Source organism: Poeciliopsis prolifica, unplaced genomic scaffold (genome assembly GCF_027474105.1).
Source record: "Poeciliopsis prolifica strain line A6 unplaced genomic scaffold, Auburn_PproV2 SCAFFOLD047, whole genome shotgun sequence".
Taxonomy (NCBI): domain Eukaryota; kingdom Metazoa; phylum Chordata; class Actinopteri; order Cyprinodontiformes; family Poeciliidae; genus Poeciliopsis; species Poeciliopsis prolifica.
The window spans coordinates 2,140,651-2,154,619 of NW_026562422.1; the positions used below are offsets into that span (position 1 = coordinate 2,140,651).

Genomic DNA, 13,969 nt, shown 5'->3' on the forward strand with positions numbered 1-13,969 from the left:
TTGTGCCTCTCAGAGCGCTCCTACAGACTAGCGGCAGCACCACTCTGCAAACACCTGGTGGAACTGAGCTCCTCATAGAACTGCTTCTCAGAGCAGCGCTCCTAAAAAAAGGTTGTAACTGACACAGTGGAGGATGATGACCTGTTGATTGCAGAGCGTCGGAAAGAGCCAGAGCTTCTTAAAGAGACAGAGGTGTTAAAATGCAAAGTCCAATTTATTTTAAGCTATGAAGTGACATATACTGCATTTTGTAGAGTCAAGTAAAGGTGGCGTAGTTACTTGATTGTGGAATAAAACGGTACTATCTGCCTGGAAAATATATAATATCACATCTTTAACGCAAGTTTTTATGAGTTTATAAGGTGTGAACAGACAAAGACAACTTTCATCCATGAAAACAGATTTTCTGTTAGAAAGGGTGGATTGATTTTTCCATGTTGGAGAACAGTGAGGGTTGAAGTTATGTTTATAAATCAGCTCCCAGTGAGAGGAAAGCTACTATGCATAGCTTCCGGCAATTAAAATCACATCATAGCAGAAAATAAATCCCGCCACCCCTCACCCCCGACATATAGAAGTATAAAACTCTATATAAATAACCAGAGTGCTAATATAAAAAAGGTCTTAACATTCCCGAAGCAAAACTACCGCTCATATACACAACTTCCGGTCGTGTGTGCGTGTGTGGAGGAAGGAGGGGGGAACGTTTCTTTTTTTCACCTCTTTCTACAAAGTTCCGTTTCGAGCATTTTCTATGTTCGGAGAATAAACGCAGGAGCACCGCCAGAGGTTTCTAGAAGCAGCAGCGTGCGGCGGACATCCACCGGCTGACTGACAGACAGCGAGACCTCCCGCTTCAGGCTCCGGCCCCGCTTTCAAGATTCCGCTCTGATTATTATTTATCCGCACACATGGCGAAGTGGGGAGAAGGAGACCCTCGCTGGATCGTGGAGGAGAGAGCCGATGCGACGAATGTCAACAATTGGCACTGGTGAGACAACATGAAAGGACACTTACTGCCAGTTAGCTTGGAGCCGATGCTAACCGCACGCTTCGAGGTGGTTTTTCCTCCCAAACCGCTTCTGTGTCACGTTCCTACAGTCGGGGGGAGATTAGCAGTCCCGTAATTAACTGCAGCAAAACGTCTCAGTTAGCGGTAAAGCGTTTGTTAACGTTGTTCAGGTTCGCCTCGCATGTAGCCACCGAGGCTTTCCATTAGCTGCTTACCAGCTAAAGCTGTGTCTGTTGCCGTTACATTCAGTCTGCTGTGTCGCTACGGAGCCAGTTTGCTCATATTGGTTATGCTCATAGTGTCACTCCAGACTCTAATGTGACTCTACACCGCTTGTCGAAAATGTGACTTTATTTTTTGTCCTCCACCCTTTTATTATTTCGAGGAATAATCAGATGACTCCCACTGCTTCCCCTCACTTTTGATCTTCGATTAGATAATTACCTTTCATCTGTCAGTGATTTATCTCTATGAAGAACCACATTGTTGTTTGTTTTCCTCAACCGATTCGTTTTTGTTGCATTTGAAATGAAAGCATCAAGGAGTGCTCTTGGATTTTTCTAAATCATGAAGTGACTTTTACCTGATGCCAGATCATGCTTGTAGTTTTGAATTTAAAAGTTACATTCTTGATTTTCTTTGCCCCAATCTACGCTAAATTGTGACAAACTCCAAAAATCTAATAAAATCGTTTTAATATAATTTCCTAAAATGTTCGACGGGTGATATCAGAAGGATCTCCCCTTTTTTACGGCTAAAATAAATATCAACTTGCAGATTCGTAATAGTCGCTTCATCCAGGCAAAAGATCGTACTTGTTACTGTGGAATATGATGTTTTACCATCAAAGCCAGTCAAACTGATCCGACCTCCAAGTTCTCGGGTGCGAAAATGTTCAGAGGTCAAGAGAAGATTTTTACCCTCCAATCATAATCATGTCAACTCGACATGTTTGTCTCTCTCTCTCTCTCTCTCTTTTTTTTTATTTTTTTCAATCTTCAGGACTGAAAGAGATGCAACAAACTGGTCTTCAGATAAGCTGAAGTCTCTGCTGCTCGGGCTGAGCGTGGAGGACGACGAGGGATCATGTGAAGTGACGGAAGTCAGCAAGTTGGAAGGAGAGGCCTCGATTAACAACCGCAAAGGGAAACTAATTTTCTTCTATGAATGGAACCTAAAAGCGACCTGGACCGGTGAGTGGAAAGCAGGGTTTGAACTGAGATCGACACACAGCAGCTGCTCCGTTCGTCGACTTGGAAGTGACACGAATCAACCTTCTGTCGAAAATAAATCTAAAACATTTCAATCTTCTTTTGGGGTAAAGAGCCTTTTTTGTTGTTGTTGTTGTACGTATGTTTTAAAAATGGAAAGTTTTGCCACTTGATGCATCACAAAGTAGATTTACTTTCTGCCCACTCCTTGTAGCCACATGTTTGATCATTTTCATTCAGCTCTTTTTCCCAGACCCCTCTTCTGTGAAACTGTATTTTAACAGTTTCATATGGGGGAAACTTTACAAAACAAACGACTCGTCGATGAACTCTGTGATTTACAAACCTAATTCTGACTGTCTGTTAGTGAAACGGAGAAACACGCCAGCCGGTCAACACCAGTGAAGAACATTTTTGAGGCTTTCACTTGCTGACCAGTAGGTGGCAGTGTCATGAATGGTTAAAAATTAGCTTTCCCCCTTAGCAAATAGTTCAGGTGCAGAATTAGACTTTCTTTTAGCAGATGGAGGAGTTTACGATAAAAATCGACATCTTGCAATTATTTTAGCAATAGAATATTCTGATTATTTGATTAATCTGATTTTTAAAAAAAAGGTTTATTCTATAGCTTTTTCTTTTAACTACTAAGGCCTCCTTTTCTTAAATCAAAAATACATAAAAAAAAATGCGAGCAGCAAAATAATTACTTTTTTTTTGCTTTTACATAAGGAAATGCACATTTTAATGCCTATAATGCAATAACGTAGCAGTTAATCTGAATTGGGTGAAGCTAAAGTTTTGGTGTTTGAGGAGGTAGAAAAGATTTACAGACAAAGGGATTTTTTTTTAATCTTAAATGCAAAATGCATAGTTCATACATGCATGGTTTGGGGTAATCGCTTTTCCTTTTTCAACAAATTACCTTTTTTAAGTTTGTATACTCCACTTAATAATTTATAACTTATTAAAGTAGTTTTCCATTATTTCAGTAATCAATTAATTATGATTAATCCAGGTAATCGTGATTGCTCATGATTAACATAGTTAATTATGATTAATCAGATAAGTTGTTTCACCCCTTCTTACAAGGAAAATGTTATCCACAACATTTTTATTAGTCATTTTTTGATTTTTTTTTTTCAATTGAAGCAGTCTCATAAGCATCCAGTGTCTTTTCCCTCAAAAACTAAATTGAATTTGATGTTTTTTTGTTGTTGTTTTTTTTTTTTTTACAGGAAAGTCAAAAACCGGAGTAAAATACAAAGGTTCAATCGAAGTTCCAAACTTGTCTGATGAGAACGACATGGAGGATCTCGATGTAAGTCAGATAGATGTATGATTTAATGATCCCGAGTGCCTGGTGGTGCTGGCAGTGGTGGAGCGGTGCACTGAATCACGTCCCTGTGATCCGGTTCCTCAGATTTCCATTTCGTTGAGCAAGGACGAGCCCGACACGCCCCTGGTCCACCTGATGAAAACTAAAGGAGCAGAGAAAATCCGGGAGGCTCTGGGGAGTTATGTGGGCTTTTTGAAAACAGGTCTGTAAAGGTCAGGGAAAACCATTCCCGACCCGAGTAGGAAGTAAAACTAATGATTTAATGTCTTATTTTATTATTATTCATCTATTGTTTTTAAAACTGTAGAATTCACGCAAGGGATGATCCTGCCTACCGCTAACGGCGTGGCCAAGCCTCAGTCAGCGTCTCAGTCCAAAGCCAAGCAGGACAAAACTCAGGTCTGTTTCTGTTTAGGCAGAATTTTTCTGGATTAAAACCCGGCGTTGGCGTTGAGACGCAACGTAGAGCTAGACTGATTAGAATGCCGGGTTTTTTTTTCTTTCAGGTTTCCTCAGGAAGCAGCACGGCAGCTCCCGTCAACACTGGTGTCAAAATCCCCACCTGTAAATTCACCATCAGAGACACGTTTCTCACCTCACCGGCTGAACTCTACAGAGTCTTTCTCAACCAGGAGGTGAGTCCATCCTGCTGCTGATCCGCTCACCAAATTAGGTTCCATTTTCTCACCTGTAAATGCTCACCTGTCGTATCTGACACAGTTTTAGGCCTCATCCCCACAAGAATGTTGTTTTGTTTTTTGTTTTCCTCCCCATAAAGAAGGAATACTTTATAGCGTAGTCAAGTATCAGTAACAATATGTATTTAAGTGTGAAATACTGGTGCAGACGTGGCAAATAAAAGTATAATCTAGCACATTTATGTCTGTTAAAAAAAAAAGCTTGAAGTCAATTCAGCACCATTCTCCTGTATCGAATTGGTATGGGCTGATACTAAACCTCAAATATCTGTATCGGAATTGAAAAAAGTGAGCATCCCGAAACAAAATGTCTGTTAAATTTTTGAGAGAAAAAAACCATCCTGTATTTTTGGACAGCAGAAATGCTTAGGTTTTGGATACACTGACATGTTGGCCCAACCTCTACCCTGCTTTATTAGGAATATTGAACAAAAGTCCTTTGTGCAGCTTGTTTTTCTTTTGTCAAATTTTTAGCTTTATTTTTGATCAAATAAAATAAAGAAATGAAGTGACTTATAACTGCAAATGTGTCACTCAACAACAATGGTGGATTACACAGAGTGCTTCCAGCAGTTTCAAGAAGTTCTCCAAAAGACTCCACACTCAGTTTTTGTTCACCATCCATGTTTTTTTCTTCTTCTTCTTCTTCCCTTGAGTCTACTGGTAATCTTGTGTGAATGATTTATGCACATGTTCCATTCTTCTTGTTTAGCGCCACTTTGTGGGGGAGTTAAAAAAGAAAAAGAAAATCATTTGGGGCCATTTTGGGTGTTTCTGTGTGAAAGAAAAAGAATTCTTTTACGGTCCTCTGTAAACGTGAGACCTTTTTACAACGCCAATCCGTTTCAGGGAAGAAGAAGAAGAAACAAAAACGTTCCCGTGTGCGTTAGTGGACAAACGTCCACCTTGTTGGCCAATACATTTTTTTGTTAGTCTGTCTGGCTGGGGGCCATGATGTCGTATCTTTGTGTGTGCAGATGGTCCAGGCGTTCACACGCAGTCCTGCGACAGTGGACGGAGAGAGGGGCGGAAAGTTTCGCCTGCTAGAAGGAAACGTCTTTGGGGAATTCACGGAGCTGGTGAGGCCAACGTTTCCATCAACTATAATGAAAACCTCACTGAAAACTCATGTTTTATTCGGGGCATAATGTCCAACACATGGAGAAAATGGTTGACGACTAACAACAAATCCTCTTGCCGCCAGGTACCTGATGAGAAAATAGTAATGAAGTGGAGGTTTAACAACTGGCCCTGTGGTAGGTTCTTTATATTTTATATTATTTTTTATGCTTCAGAGAAAAACAGCTCATACACAGGCATGATTGACAGAGCTAAGATCCTCCCCTTGACTCTTGATTGGTTGTTTTAGAGTTACATTTTTTATTTTTATTGATTTTGGACAGATTCTGTTGCATTCCACTGTCAAGACTGCAACAACTTTCCATATTTTTTTCATAAATATAAAAAAGAAACATTGTGTATAAAAATGGTACTCCTTATGCAGAAGGTCTATTCAATCTTTTTTATTATTATTATTTTGTGGTGGTTTGAAAAATTAAACTTTTCCCACATTGTGAAGATTTTATTCACATATACTGTCTACATATATATATATATATATATATATATATATATATATATATATATATATATATATATATATATATATAATTAGAATTTTGGAAACTGACTGCCTCTCTGCACCACAGAGCATTACGCCACCGTCACCCTGATGTTTCTGGACCGGAGCAGCGAGACGGAGCTGAAGGTGGAGTGCAGAGGCGTCCCCGACAACGAAGAGGAACAAACAAAAGGCGGCTGGAAGAGATACTACTTGAAGCTATCAACAGACTTTTGGCTATGGAGCACGACTTTTCTGAAGAAGCTGTACTGTAATAACTTGTTTTTTTGTTTTGTTTTTTGTATTTCGCCCCTCAGCCCCCCAGCCCTCTCTCTCTCTCTTTCTCTCTCTTTTTTTTTTTTTTTGGCACAGAAGATTTAAACGTAGGACGAGTTAATGAAACAAACGACTCCGTCACTGTACGTGTAAAAGTTTCAATCGCTGGAAATATTTAATTCGTGAGTTTTTTTTTTTTTTTTTTTCCACGCCCGTGTTTGGCTCGGTTCTCGGAAAAGTGCATAGACGGACCGCGCCTCCCGGGACCGAATAGAAAACGCGGCGGACAAACGAGGAATCCGGTGAACCACTTCCAATTGGCGTTGGCTTCGGTTCGTGAAGGAGCCTAAACACTTCAAAAAAATGGTTCATTTTGTATGTCTTATCTTTTTTGAGTCATTGTAGTAAAGTTGATTTGAACTAAGATGCATGTCTCATTTTAAAAAAATGTTGTTGAGGGGGGATATGAGCTCAAGACGGTGTGTATTACAGCCTCATCCGGTGAGATTGTGTTCATGTACATTACAGGACCAGCATCAGTGAGACTTGAAGCTGGAACATTAAAACTGTTTGTCAGCATCAGGTTTTTTTTGTTGTTGTTCTGTTTTGTTTTTTTTTTCCAAAAAAAGCCGGAGACAGCTGCGTATGTTTGACCATATATGGCTTCAAAAATGTAAATATGCAGTAAAAAAAAAATGCTCTAAGAACAGAATTCCACTATTTATTCTTCACTTCAGCTCAGTACCGTGTTTAAAGAAATAGTTTCTTGGAATAAACAAACTGCTGTAAGCTCTTGCTTAGTTTTATTTACCTCCTGCCTTGAGTTATTTACACATTTCATTAAAAAACAAATGTATATTTACAAGTGCTGTAAAAATAGAAACCCCGATGGCTATTTAAAAAAAAAAAAAAGCACTTATAATTCACAAAGACGGCGAAACAAAATGAAAGATCAATCATTTGAGGGCTTCAGGGGTTAAACAGTTCATGACGCCAACCTCAAATCTGCAGACAAGCAAAAAAAAAGAAAACTTACATTTCACAGTGTAGACTTAAAGTATTCAAGTCTGTGAACAACAAAAAAAAAATTTCCAGTAGCAGGAATCCGTCCTGCGTGGACGTTCTGTTCTTTACCAAAGCTTTGCATGTTGGTACAGATTCAAACTGCTGTGTGAATTCCACTTCTTCCCTCTTGCTGTCCAAAAACAGTCAGATTCATGTAGGCTATTGTCCCGGTAGTGAACAGTGGGGTTTTTTTGTTTTCGTTTTTCTTTTTTGCTGAGTCACTGCAAAGCCTAATGACGTGAACAGAAATGATGTGCTGCTGTGAGGTCCACGTTACAAGCAGATGTAGGGCTCCGACTCCTGGGAGGGGAGAAAAAAAAAAGATGTACTAATTCCCCCAAGGTGCAATACCCTAGTATAACTACAGAGGGCGCATTCACTCAGATATGAACGCAGAGTGCCAATAAGGTTAAATACTTAAAATGGGCATGTATGGCTTTAATTTTGGCCTTTTAATGAGGCATATTTGATGTGAATATGTCTTTAACTCACGGCTTTTTGTAGCCGTTAGAAAGTCGCAGAGATATTTCCAGCCGGAGACTCGGCCGCGTGTCAGAAAACGGTCAAATGTATTCCAATTTATTGTTCCCTGGCGAGGACGCAACTGTTCTGTTCCAACTGGACCAGGCAGACACACGTCCAAACAGGTTTAGGAATAAATAACATAGGCTAAGGGGAAGCCTCCGGAATGACCTCAACCCTGTCGGTTGTTGTTGGTGAGCTACTCTTAAAAAGCCATGCTGGAAAACATTAAATGTGCTCTTCTGTTTGTGATGAGAGCAGCGGTGAAAAAAGGTCCAAACAGAATGTGTCCAGACGGTTGTTGACCAACACAAAAAGCACGTGACACAACATGCAAAGGGACATTTTTGTCCATTTAGCAGCAGTTGGTGTCAGGTGGGTGGAGCGGCTCTACTTCTGCACATTTTCACTCAAGTAGAAGTCCAGGAGTTTACTCAGGAGTAAAAAAACTATTCCATAAAATAAAATAAAAAACTACTTAAGTAACTCATCGGATTTAATATCTTACAATGATGTCATCAGCCAGACAAAACAAGATAGCTTTGTGCAAGTTTGGGAAATTGAACGACTAACATGAAAACATTTACACAAATATAATTAAAAATAACACATTTTGAGCAGCAGAAATTATTTGCCAAATCAATCTGTTTCTAATAGAAATCTTACGAAACCCATTCTGTAATACATCTGCTAGAATAGGGTAAAGTACGTCCAGTCTATATTTGGTGTTTACTTCAAATTCACTTGACCTTCAAACGTCTCAACTGATAAAACATAATGTTAAAAGAACAAAGTCATAACTAGTTCTTCCTACCTGCCTATAAATATGTCTGAGGATTTATAATTTGCTCTCCCACTACAAATTTAAAATTCTGCCCCGCAGTTTTATTTTGGGAATTCATTGAAGTCGTATGCTGCAAAGAAGAACTGTTCAAATGAACCATTGAAAGTCCAAATCAATATGACAGTCACACCCATGATGGACGCCTCTAAACTTTTCACCAGTCCCCCAAACACCCATTCTGCCTCCTGAGCTGCGGGTCGAGTGTGTGAGCGTTGTGCGTTCAGTAACCAGATACTTACGCCTGAGCCTGAGCCGGTTTGGTGTGGGCCGAGGCTCCTTTGGGGAACAGTCTCTCCAGATGGGTTTTTAGTGGCGATGTTGCTCTTTTTGTTCCTTGAAAGACAATAAACTGCATAATGTTACATTTATGGTGAAAACAGGTATCGGTTACTGTTGGAATAATTGTATGTAAGTTATCCCATGTATTGTTTTTCTTACTATGTATGTTGGAACGCTGTAAAACTGTTACTGTGAAGATTGACTATTTATTCTGTTTGATGTGTCCGGAACGAGATTATCACGTACAAGATAATTGTGTTGCATAGAAGGAGTGACAAAAACAATACACATTGTCAAGGTACTGTCTTTGCATCTCCTGAGGTTACAGTTTGTTTGTTGTCTCTCTGGGGTCGTAAAGTTCAGTTCCTGAGACTTTGGGTTGTATGCAAACGACTCATTCTTCCTATCAGGCTGGATGTTGCCCTGGCCATCCGAGGTGACAAACTAATTACTTCAAAGATAAAGAAACACAGATCCCTAACACTTAGTTAGGAAGTGAGAACTAGCACTGTAGCGGTGTGATGAATTGTTTACCCATCCCTTTTAGAGCTACAGTGTCCTTGTGTAACCAGGGGTGACCTAAGGAAATAAAAGGCGTTGAGAGCCAAGACGTACTCAGAGTGTGTTGGAGATTGTAACTGATGTACGTCTCTGGGGCACTCTCCTCGCGAGTAAAACTTAACTGATGTGTTCTGTCTTTCTTTCCAGGTAGTGTTTTACTAATGTTAGTGTTTTAAACCTGACAGTTACTTTGTTTAGAAATCCATATTGACCACAAAACTCTATTAAAGGGGCAGTATTATGTATTCTCCTGGCACATGGTGCTATTTTATATCATAAACAAGTAACTATATTACCTTCAGTTGTTGTAATAATGCTATATGTATCGAATATGACTTAAAAGAAATTTGTCTTTGGAACTTAATGCCTTGAGATTGAGCCACTGTCTCTTTAAAAACTCCTGCTCTTTCTGAAACGCCGCACTCAGAAAGTCATCACAACATGGCTCCGCTATTAAGCCTTTCATGACATTTCTATTATGAAGAAGTAGCTTTTATGAGCGCAGCAGTTCCGCAAGGTGTTTGCTAATTGCTGCTAGCTAGTCTGAAGGAGCTGTGCAGGGGAGGGGTATTTTGTATTCCTCAACCCCAAGTGAGATCCAGAAAACCAGCTGGTGTAGGTCAACAAAGGGTCAAAGAGTGTATATAATTAAACGGCCATTTTACATATAAGAAGTGGAACTGACCTACCTGTATGAGGGAGGCCAAATACTCATGCCTCGGTTGTCCTTCTGGGCTGCTGTAGTTGTGGCTCCCTCTGCCAGGTCTTTGAGAAAATGAAACAGTTTTTCTGACTCTATGCACTGCTTCCTAAATTTAAAAGAAAAGAAAGAAAATATAAATGTGTGTTTTGTTTTTGGGTTTTTTGCCCACTTTTGTCCAACCGCACACAAATGCAGATCTAAACCAAAATTCCCAAAACTCTTGAGAGAGCTGAGCTTCACAGTCCTCTAAAAACTATGTTTATCCCCATCCACCTGTTCCCACCATCCGTTTTCCTTCCACCCAACTTTCCTCTGATTTTTTTCAGAGACAACGCTGTGTAGGCAATGGTCTTCTTCAGTCAATTTTGTGTGGCTTACCCTCCTGTTGGAGGGTGTTGAGTGAACAGTTTCCTCATGACTGTGTAGGTCATAAAATGCCCAAAACATAATATTTATGTATTAAAGATCATCTTTACTTTGATTGTGTGTAGTATTCTAATCGTCGAGTTTCCACCCGCTGTAAGCCATGTTGCGTCAAAATGAACAGAACTCGACTCCTAACATGTGAAAAATCAACCAATGTAATATATGAGTTTTGCTTCTTGAACTGAATAACATTTTCAAATCATACTCTAATTTACTAAGATGCACATGTGTGTATGTTTGTTTGTCTTACTCCCAAAATCCCATCGCACTGCTGATCTGAGGTCAGTGTCACAGGACGACAGATACTCACATGTGAGCCACAGACACGATGTTGTTGAACTTCGCCTGAGTAATCAAACAGGTTTTGGTCAGCAAAGACTTCAGGAACATCTCCAAAGCCCGGGCTGTTTGTTCCAGCTGAGGAATCTGCAGCTCTACAGGAGAGATCTTCTTTCTTTATTTATTTATTTAAACCCAACTCAAGAAGTCTGAGATGTTACTCATTCATTTGTCTTCAAATGGATCACGGATCCCATTTCCACTTGATTTCGTTTATGTGAAATACGCAACATATGCACGACAAGCCGAATTTGAAATAAAACTAGAACAAATAAAGTTTAAAGTTATTCTGAATAGATGCCACAGAGAGTGAAGGAAGAATTAGATTTATATATAAAAAAATATGGGAGTAAAGAATATGCAAATAGATGTACTCAAAAGAAAGCTCGGAAATGTCTTTGCTGATGTTGGCAAAATAGTAAGTTGGTCCAAAGGTAGGTTTCATTTTGATTGATTATCCCCATACTAAATAAAAAAAATTAAAACTTAAAATAAACATGACATTTGTTTGTGTAGGAATAACTTGTAAGCTGTAGGGAGAAAGTATCGCGTCTAACGCAGGTGAGGAAGCTTTTTTACGTATTTGCACTACAACTCCCATAGCTTAGACGGGATGAAAGCCCATGCTCAGTTCAAGGACGTCTGAAAGATCAGTAAAACTGACAACTCAGTCAGTTTTCTTTTCTTTTCTTTTTTTTTTTACACAACTTGAAGGATACCGATGATCACCGGAACTGCCACCGCTATCCTCCCGACTTCTGTGTCCTTCTGCATGATTTTTTTGATGCGACCCTGGAAACAATAACAAAGATTTAAGAAGAAAAAAAAGAGAGCGAGAACAGTCTTCATAAAAACCTTCAGTTTGTTGGAGCTCCGTTAAAAGCAATTCTGTGGTCAAATTGTTCAAATTAATTCGGTTTACTGGCTGACACTGGACTCTAACTTCACCACGGATCGCACAACAAATACACATCAATAGCGGTCGAAACTAAGTCTAAAGCCGACAAGCCAAAACTGCTGGGCTTTTTTTTTTTTACCTCATTATAGTCTGATTCAATATGCTGGCAAGATTTCCGACAGATCCGGTAGTCCTTAAACACAACCCGCGCCCCTCGCCTTCGTGCTGCCCAAGCTAGCTATTAGCTGGTTTAGTTTGACTCTAAACGGCTGATATTTGACGCAGACAGAGCAGTACTCACGGGAGGGAACCGCACGTTGTATTTTTTCTTCTGTCCGGGCATTTTCGTGGCTTGAATTCCCGCTGTTTAGTCACACTTTTCATGTTTTTACAGCAGAGTGCTGCAGCATCCATTTGTTTACTTTTAGGAGGTAGTTAGTGATGAGACGGTAAAAAAAAAAAAAAAAAAAGTGATGTCAACGTTTGACCCCCAGAGGCAACGCAATGATATCTATCCCGTGGTAATGAAAAACACATGAGGTGGAAACAAAACAACAACAAAAATATTATTATTATTATTATAGTTATTATAATCGCAATAATTATTATAATTAAGATTATTATTGTTGTGGTTGCTGCAGCATTATGAAGTCATTAATATGTTTATATAACTTGTTCATTTTCTTGTTGAAGTCAAAAATGATTTAATTGTGAAGTACTTAAAACATAATTGAGCTTAAAGGTGGAAGTTTTATTTGTGTTAAAAAAAAAACAACAACAAAAACAACTAATGATGACAATGTAAAAGCCCGATTTATCTTATTTGGAAGTGCCAGAATAAAGAGGACAGAAAACAAACGCGCCACACTTTTGATATTTTTATTTATAAGCAATATAGAAAGCCATGCATTATTTCCCTTGTAAATATTAACACTTCCATTTGAAAGCAGATGTTTACCTGCAAACCCTTTTATCTCTGTCAGTAGTTGAATGAAACCAAACTCTTTTTGTGTTGGGTTTGTTTGAATCACCAAAAATTGTTTCAATTTGCTAAATGCCACAATAGTAAGAGAAAGGACATGCCAGAGATTTGTTAATTATTGCTTTTGAAATCAGAGGTTTGGATAAAGAGCGATCACTATCTCCTTAAACAACAAGGGAAAGCCCAGATGATGATGTCACGGCTTTAGAAACCTCTGGTGGGTTGACTTGGAGGTTCACCTGTGGATGTGTTTTAAGACCACACCTCCGACACACTGCTTTCTTGTTTGGAATCATGGGAAAGTCAAACAAAATGTCAAAAGAAATGTTTTTCGGATGCTTGAAGGTGCAGCGTTAATCTGTTCAAATAACTATTTTCGAGTACAGACATGATGGGAATGATGGGAACCGTCATAGCAGGAAGAAGACGGATCTTGTGTCCCGGAGATAAACGGGTTTTGGTCAAAAATGTGCAGATTGACCCCAGAACGAAAGCCAAAGACTTTGTGAAGATGCTGCTGAAGGGAGCATTACTAACCGCAGTGAAACACTTACTGTATCAAATTGGACTGAAAGGCCGCTCAGTGAGTCGGAAGCCATGAGCCTCAGAAATTCAAAAACGGGTGAGAAACAGTGATTAGCATGCATCAGTCTAGAAAGGGTTAAAAAAACACAAGCTAGTTAACCTCAGTGAGAATTGTTATCTTATTGAGGAAAAAAAAAACATGGAACAGTGTTGAACTTTCCCAGGGGTGGCGAACCTACCAAAACTTTATCGATCTCATCCTGCGCCAGATCTCTGTTACCTGATGTATTCATCTAATATGACGTAAGTTTGACTACATGCTTTAATGTCTCTTTAAAAAGTCCAGCTCTTCCTGAAACTCCGCCTTCAGGAAGTCATCACGACATGACTCGTGGATTAACCCTTTAACAACATTTCTATCAGCATTGCACTAAGAAGTAGTTTTCATAACGAGCTCAACAGATGAGCAGTTCCATCAGGTGTTTGCTAATTGCTGCTGGCTAGTCTGAAGGAGCTGAAGAGGAGATGGTTTAAAGCGTGGAGGCTTGGAAACTGCAGCTCTGAGGAGGAGCTTTGCCGTCGAAGGCGGAGCTACGTCCACCCAGGGGTTTTGCACGGGTGAGTGGTTGCCATAGAGATCGAAGCATTTCTTAAACATGCTTAAAAGAATC

At 39.5% G+C, this 13,969-nt stretch overlaps 2 protein-coding genes across 3 annotated transcripts; one reads left to right on the top strand and one right to left on the bottom strand.

The window, feature by feature from the left end:
• Positions 1-312: 312 nt before the first annotated feature.
• LOC129377408 (activator of 90 kDa heat shock protein ATPase homolog 1-like) lies at positions 313-6,733 on the top strand. The gene is given in 10 exon segments (XM_055057318.1): positions 313-991; positions 2,015-2,205; positions 3,459-3,541; positions 3,644-3,761; positions 3,867-3,958; positions 4,066-4,194; positions 5,235-5,336; positions 5,462-5,513; positions 5,967-6,096; positions 6,098-6,733. Coding segments are annotated over 10 exon segments (1,017 nt in total). The 5' UTR covers positions 313-911; the 3' UTR covers positions 6,138-6,733.
• A 128-nt stretch (positions 6,734-6,861) lies between these two features.
• Positions 6,862-12,225, bottom strand: LOC129377415 (dr1-associated corepressor). Of its 2 annotated transcripts, none has more exons than XR_008607914.1 (6): positions 12,093-12,225; positions 11,613-11,685; positions 10,865-10,958; positions 10,115-10,234; positions 8,825-8,934; positions 6,862-7,519 (listed from the first exon to the last, which is right to left on the bottom strand). XR_008607914.1 is itself a non-coding variant. In XM_055057332.1 (6 exons), exons 1-6 carry the CDS (start codon positions 12,132-12,134, stop codon positions 7,493-7,495), a joined length of 450 nt encoding a protein of 149 aa, XP_054913307.1. In that variant the 5' UTR covers positions 12,135-12,225; the 3' UTR covers positions 6,862-7,492. The 2 variants fall into 2 exon arrangements, 1 of the variants encoding a protein (XP_054913307.1); XM_055057332.1 differs by having other exon boundaries at positions 8,825-8,918.
• Positions 12,226-13,969: the final 1,744 nt, after the last annotated feature.

Excerpts from the sequence above, each read along its gene's own strand:
- LOC129377415 (XM_055057332.1), bottom strand. The coding sequence starts at position 12,134 with ATGCCCGGACAGAAGAAAAAATACAACGTGCGGTTCCCTCCC. Across the intron at positions 11,686-12,092 it reads ACAACGTGCGGTTCCCTCCC|GGTCGCATCAAAAAAATCAT; the intron begins GTGAGTACTGCT and ends TATTGTTTCCAG. Across the intron at positions 10,235-10,864 it reads ATCGTGTCTGTGGCTCACAT|GAAGCAGTGCATAGAGTCAG; the intron begins GTGAGTATCTGT and ends TTTTAAATTTAG.